This window comes from Heptranchias perlo, chromosome 7 (assembly GCF_035084215.1).
Source record: "Heptranchias perlo isolate sHepPer1 chromosome 7, sHepPer1.hap1, whole genome shotgun sequence".
Taxonomy (NCBI): domain Eukaryota; kingdom Metazoa; phylum Chordata; class Chondrichthyes; order Hexanchiformes; family Hexanchidae; genus Heptranchias; species Heptranchias perlo.
In genome coordinates, this window is record NC_090331.1 from 53,199,337 (window position 1) to 53,211,962 (window position 12,626).

Here is a 12,626-nt window from a genome sequence, read left to right on the forward strand (position 1 = left end):
AGAAGATGGAAGGCCAGCTGGGAGTGCTGGAGTTGTCAATTCTGGAGGCAACAAAGGCACGTGTAAGAAGCTAAAGGATTGAAGATGCTGAGGTAGCAATTGGGGAAGGTATTGCTGTGATGGAGAGGATATGGGTGGTTGCATAATTACTTCTTCACTCTCTTACTCTATGCCTCTATTTATAAAACTTAAGAACCCGTTAGACTTTTTTTTAAAAAAAGCTTTATCTACCCGCACTCTCGGAATTACACATTTGAACCTAGGTGCTGTTTCATCTACACCCTTCAGTGTCTTTCCACTTATTACTCATTTTCCCCATAAAATATTACACTTATTCACTTTGTTACATCTGCCACTTGTCTGCCCATTCAGCTAACTTGTCTACTATCTTCATCTTTTACAGTCCTCATTGTTTACCAAATCCCTAATTTTTTGTAAATCTCAAGATTGTTCTCCCTATACCCAAGTTCAATCACTTTTAAAAGGTGGACCTAGCACTGAGCCCTGGAATACATCATTTCCAACCCTTCTCCAATCCGAACTACCTTAAATCTACTCATCCTGCTACACGTACTCCCGTAACACGTGAAAGCTCACCCCATATCTGTGAATGATTAATGAGGGGCAGCACACAGATGAGGAAGATGGAGGGAGCAAAGGGAGATTCTTGGGGTGCTGTGGAGGAAATGGCGTCAAGAAAGGAAAAGAAGCCATTATTGGAGATGCTCTGGCTACATTTGGAGAGGTAGAAGTGGAACTATATGAAGACAGTACAACAGAATAGAGAAGCATTAAAGACAGATAACACATTCAACCATATTGAATGTGCAGAGAGGTTGAGGAAGGATAATGCAACATGGTCACAAGCAAAGGATGTTGATTGTGTCTCTAGAATTTGAGTGTATAGGTGTAAGGGACTTGGGGAAGAAATCAGTCTGATACAAGTTGATCTGACTTGGGATTCTCTACCTTTATCCATTGCAATTGGTTTTAAAATATCATCCAGGAGAAAGTGTACCAAAAAAGCCAACTTGGGTTACAGCTGAGATGCTGGCCAGGTGGCTGGTTCCCCATACCAATTAACAGTATCAACACTTGCCTGCCAAATGCATGTACTACTCAGCTGTCTTGAACTTGTCCCTCACTAAAAAGCCAGCCTGCCCCATCTCCTCGCTTTGAACACAAGGAACTATTGGATTATTGAATCCAAGAAAGAAAAATGTTTTCCGACCTATTAATACTCTAGCCAAGGCATTAGCATTCAGCAATTGATGCAGAATCTGAATCAACTTCGCCTTCTCATGACCTTTCTACATCTGTGGTCTCAATCATCGACAAGACTACCTCTGATCACATTCTCCTTGTTACATAAGAACATAAGAACATAAGAAATTGGAGCAGGAGTAGGCCAATCGGCCCCTCGAGCCTGCTCCGCCATTCAATAAGATCATGGCTGATCTGATCCCAACCACAAATCTAAAGAACACAAGAAGTCGGAGCAGGACCCGGCCACATAGCCCCTGGGCCCTCTCCGCCACCCACAGGGCATTGACCGATCCGAACTCAGCTTCATGTCCAATTTCCTGCCCGCTCCCCATAACCCCTAATTCCCTTTACTTCTAGGAAACTGTCTATTTCTGTTTTAAATTTATCTAATGATGTAGCTTCCACAGCTTCCTGGGGCAGCAAATTCCACAGACCTACCACCCTCTGAGTGAAGAAGTTTCTCCTCATCTCAGTTTTGAAAGAGCAGCCCCTTATTCTAAGATTATGCCCCCTAGTTCTAGTTTCACCCATCTTTGGGAACATCCTTACTGCATCCACCCGATCAAGACCCTTCACAATCTTATATGTTTCAATAAGATCGCCTCTCATTCTTCTGAACTCCAATGAGTAGAGTCCCAATCTACTCAACCTCTCCTCATATGTCCGCCCCCTCATCCCCGGGATTAACCGAGTGAACCTTCTTTGTACTGCCTCGAGAGCAAGTATGTCTTTTCTTAAGTATGGAGACCAAAACTGTATGCAGTATTCCAGGTGCGGTCTCACCAATACCTTATATAACTGCAGCAATACCTCCTTGTTTTTATATTCTATCCCCCTAGCAATAAAAGCCAACATTCCGTTGGCTTTCTTGATCACCTGCTGCACCTGCATACCAACTTTTTGATTTTCTTGCACTAGGACCCCCAGATCCCTTTGTACTGCAGTACTTTCCAGTCTCTCGCCATTAAGAAAATAACTTGCTCTCTGATTTTTCCTGCCAAAGTGCATAACCTCACATTTTCCAATATTATATTGCATCTGCCAAATCTCCGCCCACTCACCCAGCCTGTCTATATCCCCTTGCAGGTTTTTTATGTCCTCCTCACTCTCTACTTTCCCTCCCATCTTTGTATCATCTGCAAATTTTGATATGTTGCACTCGGTCCCCTCCTCCAAATCGTTAATATAGATTGTAAAGAGTTGGGGACCCAGCACCGACCCCTGTGGAACACCACTGGTTACTGGTTGCCAGTCCGAAAATGAACCATTTATCCCAACTCTCTGCTTCCTGTTCGATAACCAATCCTCCACCCATGCCAGAATATTACCCCCAATCCCGTGATTTTTTATCTTAAGTAATAATCTTTTATGTGGCACCTTGTCGAATGCCTTCTGGAAGTCTAAATACACTATGTCCACTGGTTCCCCTTTATCCACCCTATACGTTATATCCTCGAAGAACTCAAGCAAATTTGTCAGACATGACTTCCCCTTCATGAAGCCATGCTGACTTTGTCCTATTAAATTATGCTTATCTAAATGTTCCGTTACTGTCTCCTTAATAATAGACTCCAAAATTTTACCCACCACAGATGTTAAGCTAACTGGCCTATAATTTCCAGCCTTCTGCCTACTACCCTTTTTAAATAACGGTGTTACATTAGCAGTTTTCCAATCTGCCGGGACCTCTCCTGAGTCCAGGGAATTTTGGAAAACTATCACCAAAGCATCCACAATCCCTACTGCCACTTCCCTCAAGACCCTAGGATGGAAGCCATCAGGTCCAGGGGATTTATCCGCCTTGAGTCCCATTATTTTACTGAGTACCATCTCCTGAGTGATTTTAATCGTATTTAGCTCCTCCCCCCCGAGAGTCCCCTGTTTGTCCAGTGTTGGGATATTCTTAGTGTCCTCTACTGTAAAGACTGAAACAAAATATTTGTTCAGCATTTTTGCCATCTCCATGTTTCCCACCATTAATTTCCCGGTCTCATCCTCTAAGGGACCTATGTTTGCCTTAGCCACCCTTTTTCTTTTTATATAACTATAGAAACTCTTGCTATCTGTTTTTATATTTTTTGCTAATTTCTTTTCATAATCTAACTTCCCTTTCTTAATCAATCCTTTAGTTACTTTTTGCTGTCCACTTTTGTTACTTTTGTTGTCCACTTTCTCATCTCCCTTACCACTCATTTCTCCACCCACCCCCCCACCCCACTTCAAGGGTCATTTTTTTTAAAAATGCTTTTTCTATTGACAACCTGGACTGATTCTTCAGTACATGGACGTTGCATCAATGGGGCAATATTCTGTAGCTCGGATTATTTCAATCATCTATTCCCCATAAGACATTTCAAATCTGATCTTCAGTCCACTTTACACTAGTCACACCAGAATTGTGTTTCTTACCAAAGTAAACATTAAAATAAGTCTAATGCAAAATCTGAAGCTTAATTGCTAAAAATATTTGGTTGCAACATACAGCACCTAACTGATCTCAAAATGGGCAAGATTGTCGAGACTCCGATGAATAAATAGGCACGTGGGTCCAGTTTTATTCTGAAACTTGGTTATTAACTTATAATTAAAGAGCAACATTAAGAGTTCCTTGCACTGGTCAATTACAGTTTTGAAGTATAAAAGTATGTAAGTATAATACACAGCAACTATTTAATGCAAGCATGTCAGGTGAGGTTAATTATACAATTAACTGCACAGTGCACTGGAGCCTAAATATGTTCTATCAGAGTGGCAAAACAGCAGTATGGACAAACAATATAGAGTTACAAATCTGAGCCAGGTTGTCATGTGGAAGCCAGGCACATCCTCACTGGAACAGAAAACATTTCAGGTTGCTCCCACACCACACAGTGCTCAATTTTAGAGCAGCAATGGTACACGACACAGGAAAACCACAAAAGAGATAGTGGAGAAAACAAACTGAGATTCACACATTCTTAATCTCAATTTTTTTTTAAAAATTGGATTTCATTATAGATTTCAAATTAAATCAATATACTTACTAGCTGAATTGTGTGCACCGTGTTGCAATTGAATGCCTGAAGAAGTGAATGAATTCACAGTTGCTGTCTGTAATTGTGGACTACTAACAGTTAATGGAGCTGGTGCAATTGGCGTCAATGCCCCACTGGACGCTACTTGGCCCAATGTGACTGTATGCACTGGTGTAAGAGTTATCTGCTGGGTTGGTGCATTCTGAATTTGCACATTTTGCAAGTTCTGGATGTTCTGCACCTGAAAGGTTTGCCAGGTAATTTCTCCAGATGGAGTTAATGTTGGGGCTCGTAATATCAGGGAGCCTGCATTTTGTATTACTTGTAGTTGAAGATTCTGCAAGGCTTGTTGAGGAACAGCTTGCGTGGTAATGGTTTGCCCTGCAACAGTAGTCTGCATTGCCTGCTGTGGAATACTTTGAACAATCTGTGGCTGGACATTAAATTGCTGATGTGACTGAAATTGAATCTGATGGTCAGCTGCTTGTGAGGCCGATGCTTGTATGTCTTGTATCTGTGTTTGATCAACAGTAGCTTGATTCACATGAAGAATATTTGTTGCCTGTATGTGATCTGAGGTTGCAGAAGAACTACTGCTGGAGGAAGCTTGCTGTACAGCATCAATACAGTCATCAGAAACAACCATATGACCCACTGAAGTTGTTGGCACAAATGAAGCTATATTAGTATGAGAGTCACTAGAAGCTGAGGTCTGCACAGCTGCAGTAATACTTTGCTCATCTGTCCTTGCTGAGGTATCTATACTATTTATAGCTTCTGATGAAACAGGTATCATCTGGCTTGATGTAGTAATCGCTGTAGCGTTACTTTGAGTCATGGACTGTGAAGTAGGTACTGTTCCAAGAGAATCAACATCAACATTTCCAATGGGCACAAAAGTAACATTTCCTGTTAATCCAACAGGAACATTAGTAAGAAGCTGAGCTTGACCAGGATAGGAGGTACCACCGTAAGCTACTCCTTGAATTTGAACAGGGACGTGCGCATTGCTCTGCTGTATCTGAACTGAAACAGTTGGTGATATAAGATTTTGGGTAGTCAGAATGTTGCCTGAAGGAGTCTTACTAGCAATTATTGCTTGGTTCGTGCCAGGAATAATTTGAATATGGCCATTACCTTCTTGCTGTAATGCTGCTTCTGCACCAGAAGGGGCTAAGCTCAGTTGTAAGTGCTGCCCATCTCCAGTCTGAATTTGTGGAATAACTTGATATTGAACACTAGGCACTACACCAGTAGCAGCTGTGGATGATCCTGGAGCCACAGCAAAGACCTGCTGGTTCTGCAGGCTTTGTAAAACATACTGTCCACTTGTTGGTACAGAAGCAGTGACTGGAGATCCTGGAACCTGTCCAGTAATTTGCACAAAATTACCAGCAGTATCCTTTGTTACGACAGCAGTGGGTGAAGTTATTAGCTGCCATCCATTTGATGCTGCTAGTTGTGCAGAAGTCAAGTCAACCGGCTGGAAGAAAAAACATGATTTGCATTATTTTTATATAGTCCAAACATTACAGGGTGCCATTATTATTACTATGCACTATCTTTTCAATCTGTGAAGAAAAAATTCAGTTGAGCAGTATTAAAATTTGATTATTGAACATTGATTTAAATACTTGCTCCTGAAATGAGAGCCATGTTGCTTGCATTAAAGTATTACAATTCTTGTCTAATTTCTGTAAATGAATATTTTTTTAAAAATTATACCTTGCCAGGATCTTAGCTGTCACATCAGTCTCCAGCATCTCTTGTTCCTAAATATTCACAAAACCAACATGCTCTAATATTTTACAACATTGAATGGAGATTGAAGAGCATGTGCATCAGGAAGTTAATTATTAACGATGGCATAGTACAGTGGTGTTCTAAAGTACAGTGCCGTAAAATAAGTTGTTTTTTCCCATGGCTTATCGCTGATAAGTTGTTTATCTCAGTCATATTGTCAGGTGAGATACCCAAGGCAGAAATGGCAAAAGGAAAAAAATATGAAGGAAAAAAAGCAAGTAGGTAGGCCAGGCCTTGCACACTCAGCAGCCAGTTTAAGAATATCAGGACTGAGAGAAAGTTGCCTCCTTCCTCTCGATAAGTGTGGGGTAAAGGAGAAACCCAAGGTTCCCCCTCCCACCCTGTAGCAAAAAATGACCACAGCATTACGAATAGGATAACGGAGAATTTAAGCATAAATTTTGTGGCAATTTAAATTGATAAACTGTAGAGTGGTTTTGAGCATGAAATGTCCTGTGTTAAGAGTCAGCCTTAAGTAGATCACTCCCATTTCTACCTCTAATTTAGGGCAGCAGGCACATGGGAACACCACCTGCATGTTCCCCTCCAAGTCACACACCATCCCGACTTGGAAATATATCGCCGTTCCTTCATCGTCGCTGGGTCAAAATCCTGGAACTCCCTACCTAACAGCACTGTGGGAGAACCTTCACCACACGGACTGCAGCGGTTCAAAGAGGCAGCTCACCACCACCTTCTCAAGGGCAATTAGGGATGGGCAATAAATGCTGGCCTTGCCAATGATGCCCACATCCCATGAATGCATAAAAAATTGTTCAAATTTATAGCAATAGTTAACTTTATCTATTCTACAGTTCTTTTAAAAAAAAGTGCTGGCCATCTCCTGCAATCAAGTAATCAATACAGTAGCCATAAATATCACATTCTTAAATAAAGCAGCCACTCGCCGAGTCTCCCATCATCATCTTGGGGGGATGGGATCAGTATTGACCAAAGCTTAACTTGACCAGCCATATTAACACCATGGCTACAAGAACAGGGTAAATATTGGGTACCTTGCAAAACGTGGCTCACCCCATGACCCTTCAAAATGTCATTATCGAGCAGGCTCAAGTAAAGAGTTTAATGGCATACTCAACTGGATAGGGACAAACCATCAATGCTCAAGAAGAGTGACACCATCCGATTTGTTTAATTGGTGCCCATGCCATCGGACCCAACATCCACCCGCTCTACCACTGGCACACAGGGCTGCAGTATATACGATTTGCATGATGCACTGCAGCAACTCACTAAGGTTACTTTGCAGCATCTCGTCCCTGTGACCTCTATCACTAAAGAGGCATGAGCAGCAATGTCAAGGCAACACCACTTTCAAGTCCCCATCCAAGTTACAAACTACCCTAACTTAGACATATTTCACCATTCTTCTTTGTCATTAGGTAGAGAATTCTGGGATATTGACCCAACACCATATAACTCTGCATTCTGAACATGTTCAATTGGTAGAATTTCCTAGCATGCAACCCAAGTTAAAGGGTAGGAGGGTGTCCCCTCATCCTGTGAGGATTTGAGCTTCATTGTTTTCTTCCCAAAAATATTGGCAAGAAACTAGAGATTGAATGCTCAAAGCTTTTATTTCAGTAATGTGATAAATATATATAAATGTATTAACAATTTCATATATTTTATTTATCCATTATGAACAAACAACGTGTTAACAGCAACAGCTATTGTTTTGGTTTCTTTGTCGATCGTTAGAAATTCTTCTAAGGAATTTTTGTTTTCTATGGAAAGTGGAGCAGAGGTTGAAGATCAGCCATGATCTTACTGAATGGCAAAACAGGCTCAATGGGCAGTATGGCCTATTCCTGCTCCTATTTCTTACGTTAAGATTTTTTTTAAAATAAATTCGATCACCATTTTTGGTTGTGTATATATTCAGTCAAAAAATTTGTCTTCTGAACCATTGAGGTTTGAAGAATTTTCTTAGATTTAAAAACTGCATAAGCCAACTCAGCATTTTATGAGATGATGTGTGTTTATGGAAAATTGTATAAATCTTCTAAGAGGAGAGATTGAGTAGAATGGGCCCATACACCCTAGAGTTTAGAAGAATGAGGTGTGATCTCTTTGAAACACACAAGATGCTGAAGGGGCTTGACAGGGTAGATGCTGAGAGGTTGTTTCCCCTGGCTGGTGAGTCTAGAACTAGGGGGCATAGTCTCAGGATAAGGGGTCGGCCATTTAAGACTGATGAGGGTTGTGAATCTTTGGAATTCTCTACTCCAGAGGGCTGTGGATGCTGAGTCGATGGATATGTTCAAGACTGAGATAGATAGATTTTTGGACTCGAGGGGAATCAAGGGATATGGGGATCAGGCGGGAAAGTGGAATTGATGTCGAAGATCAGCCATGATCTTACTGAATGGTGGAGCAGGCTCGAGGGTCTGTATGGCCTACTCCTGCTCATATTTCTTATGTTCTTAACAATGGATTTTAAAAAAAAATTCGATAACCATTTTTGGTTGTGTATATATTCAGTCAAAAAATGTCTTCTAAACTATTGAAGTTTGAAGAACGTTCTTAGATTTAAAAACTGCATAAACCAACTGAGCATTTTATGAGGTGATGTGCGTTTATAGAAACTTGTTTAAAGATTATATAAGTCATAAACTCAATATATTAAAAATCTAACAATTGCAGTCAACTTTTTTGATTATAAATTCCCATGTCCATATTTATAATGGAAACTGCCTATGTAAACTTTGTCATGCTGTAATTACACCTTGCTGTCAATAGAGGTACTGCAACACAACCATTGGCAAAAGAATAATTACATTATGACAGATTTACATCAGAAACATGGATATTTTAAATTTATAATGAAAATATAAACACAAGGACAGAATGTATGACTTTAAAATAAGGACTGAATTACATCTGCTTGCCCTGGTCCAATTATATCACGCCCTTAAACTTGCTTCACCCAAAGGCTTCGGTCATCATGCACGCCGCCATAAGAGATCATCCAGTAGTATACTAAATTTCCTACTTCTGCACTCCTGGTGATTTTCCATCCATAAATCTTAAGCAGAAAATGTATGCTTAAAATGCTTTGAAGCAGTAACAAAGACAGGAATGGGCCAACAATGGGAGCACCAGAAGGCACATAAGGGGTTGTGGACTGGTCAGGAGAAGGAGGCTGCCATGAGAACAAGGGGGTTGGAGTCTGACGGTTCTAAATGGGCCAACAGTAGTTTGGGTTCAATTCGCCTGGGAACACCTTCCTTACAAAGCTGTTATATCCTGCTCCCCCAATAATGTCAGACTCTGCCTCCCTCGAATACACAAACTCCTCGCCCTCACTCCAATTCTTAATCCCTGGACCCCCTCTCAGATCAAGTCCCTATACAGCCAGAATCACCCCAATGCTCATAGATCCTACAACCTCCCTCCCCAATGGTCCCAGGATTCCTCTTCTATCAATCTGCCCAAATGTTCCTGGAACCCTTGTACTTGTGCTCCTAGTCTCTGGGAGACCCTATCAAAATACTGCTAGATTTCATCCTACCAATGTCAAATCACAGGCCCCCTTCCCAATGCTGCCAAATGCCTGTGCCACTCCCAATACTGATAGTTAGTTTTCCTGGTAACATTACTTGGCAAAACACCTCTTATAAAACCTCCAACGCAGCATCAGCAATACCATGGGGGAAACTGCTATTAATAGTGAACACTTCCTGTGTCACTCATTTCTGGTCACACTTTAGGCATCACATTTCAGAATTTACACTTTCGTATCTCGACTCAGTAAACAATGCCACAGGGAAATCTACTAATATCTATTAAAAGTCTTGCATCCATCACAATTATTGTGTCAGAATTATCCGTATGGCCTGCCCCTGCTCCTATTATGTTCTTAGAAACAAATCCAAAAGCTTTCGACCCCATCCAACAGACAAGTTTCCAGCACTGCCCCCACACCTCATACAAAGGATTTCCTAGGCAGCAATGCAATCCACTGAATAGCATGCTTCTCCCATCATCTCCTTCCCCATGCTGCCCACCTACCCGTCTCTCCCTCTTCCCATCCCTGCCATCCTCTTCCCACCTTATTACCCTCCCTTTCCTCCTTCCCCAGCCTCCTTCTCCCAATTCATCCCTCTTCAATTTTTGAATCTCACTGCATAACCATTCCTGCAGTACCTCACACATGTCTAAACTTGAGTCTCACTGGCAGCATTGCAAAAATGAAACTGCATCTGTTGCTACTGAATTTAAGCTACCCGTGCCCTACTGGCAATCTTTCAGCATCACCCTGAAACCCCAACAGATGATTTTACTGCAGCAGTCCCTCCATGATTATTTTCCAACCCATGGTTCTCCCCCATTCTCTTCCCCCTCTATTCCCACATTGACATCTCCCTTCCCACCTCCTTCCCCCTCCACATAGATTTCATTATTCTCCATCCTCTAACCCTGAATAACTTAATTTGGTCTTGACTACCTGCATACAATGTCATGGAAGATCAACTAGTAAAGACTTAAGTAGGTATGCTATTTCACAATATCAAATCCCAAGATCTCTCCCCCACGCTGCCATTTACTTACAATTCCCATCCCCAGTACTCCAAAATCCCAAAAACCCCCACATGCTGTTAAACCCTCAGATCTCCCCCTCCCTAGTCCTGCTGAACCCCATGACTTCCCCTCACCTGCGCTACATACCCCATGTCCCCCTCCCCAGTATTGCCATTCCTGCAGATTCCCACTGAGCACCACAAGAAATTGGCTCTTTTATATATTAAAAACTAACAAGACATGTTATTACTTTTCAGCTCTTGCAAAGTCTACACGCCGTGCCACCATGGCTACTCAATCCTCCCAGGCCCCAGGATTCCTCAACCTTGTGCAAACCTGCACAAGATGTGTCGTACCTCTGGTATCTTACTCCAACCACCGTTCCATACATTGTGCAACAGGGTCATCTAGCACCACCCAGCTAGCACTGAATTGCCTGCATGACCTCTGCAGCGAAACCACCACGCACCACCAGCTCTGTCCCAAGACTGGTCAGGTGCTCACAGGTTTTTGGCATTGGTTGTCCCCAGCAAATGTCTTGCCACTTGCACAAACAGTTCACTCTACCGCCAGCTGGGCAGCACATTATCTAACCCGCTACCCCCACATGATTTGCCCATGAGCAGGTAAGATGCATATGGCTTCTTCAACCTGAATGAAGTGCAGTATAGAACCACATCCTGGCCATGTCAGGCTCTCGTGCGGTTGGGAATACGCGCGCTCAATAAACTCCGTTTTTAAATTCAGACTGTGGGGTGAAGTATAAGCTTTCGCTCTGCCTTTCCTAAAACCCTTGGATGTGGTTGGCTAGCCATACTTCCTCCACGCCCCATAGCAATTTTCCACTACTACGTGTGCCTTTGCGGTGCTCAGAATTGAGCAAACAAGTCCTTCACTTGGCTCTTCACCCCCCCCCCAAACGGTTCATGTGTGGGTCATTTGATCTCCCGTGTGAGGGTTCATTCACAAGGCATTAAAATGATCAGGTCTTTTGCCTAGCTGCTTGAGTTTTCCCATTCCTGATCAAGCAACCATATTCTTAAGATGTCTATAATCATTTCCAAAATTCTGTCTCAATATTAAGTAATAAAGATCTTTGCAGTCCATTACATTTTCACTCTTTAATCAGCACTTCAGTGTCTAACTCAACATGTATTAAATGGACTTTCCTTTAATTTCTTAAACTTTTGCCTGTAAACTTCAGGTGATAAATCATATGCATCAAGAATAGCATGTATTACATCACAGTTCATTGGATGGACAAGAGAAATCGCTGCAAGTGCTTTACCACTTGCCAATATGTCTTTGTTCCACTTATGGTACAACATCAATATCATTTCTTTTTTCAAAATGTGGCATTGGATTTAACAAAATTATGAGCCAAGTGTTACTCGACCTTACCCACCATCTATAAGCGTTGCTATGTCAGCTCAGCTTCATGTTGGCACAGTTCCTCCTTTTTGTTGACCTCATACTTGAGGTTCCCTCTCTTCTACCTGTTTACTCTTAAATGTCTCTCTTACCTCCACTTCCAATATTTTTGGTTGGAATGCTCACTTCTTGTCTTCTTCCTCAGTGGCAAATTACTCAAATATTTTAATCTACCTTTATGATCTTTAAATATCACTTTCTGTTCAGTTCACTTTTAGATTTTAAATCGCCTTCACACCACCAGTGCCAAGTAGAATCTCAGCACTATCATCAAGTTTGGGTCCACACTACATATTCTCTTGGGTTCAGCATCATCGGTCACTGCCCTACGTGGAGTCTACATCCCCAGCTTTACAGCCCAACATGTAGTTACATAACAGTGTAACCTGGGGTCCATAACAATAAGACTCCTTGTTTGGCTTCTCTTCTCACCCCTGCAACGCCACTGCAGGAATCCCCCAAGGATATATCTTAGGCAGCTGAAGGGGAGAGGACCAAAGTTCAATGCTCTAGAATACCCTCCCTAAGCCCCTCTGCCTCTCTTCTCCTTCAAGACCCTCCTTGTTG

At 42.0% G+C, this 12,626-nt stretch overlaps 1 protein-coding gene across 3 annotated transcripts in view; it reads right to left on the bottom strand.

Annotated features, from left to right (window-relative positions):
* LOC137323717 (transcription factor Sp3-like) overlaps positions 1 to 12,626 on the bottom strand; it is a 49,745-nt gene that overhangs the window by 32,722 nt on the left and 4,397 nt on the right. For all 3 annotated transcript variants that reach the window (XM_067987568.1, XM_067987567.1, XM_067987566.1), the window contains one exon: positions 4,290 to 5,763. In XM_067987568.1, coding sequence (XP_067843669.1) covers positions 4,290 to 5,763 — 1,474 coding nt within the window. The remainder of the gene's footprint in view (positions 1 to 4,289; positions 5,764 to 12,626) is intronic.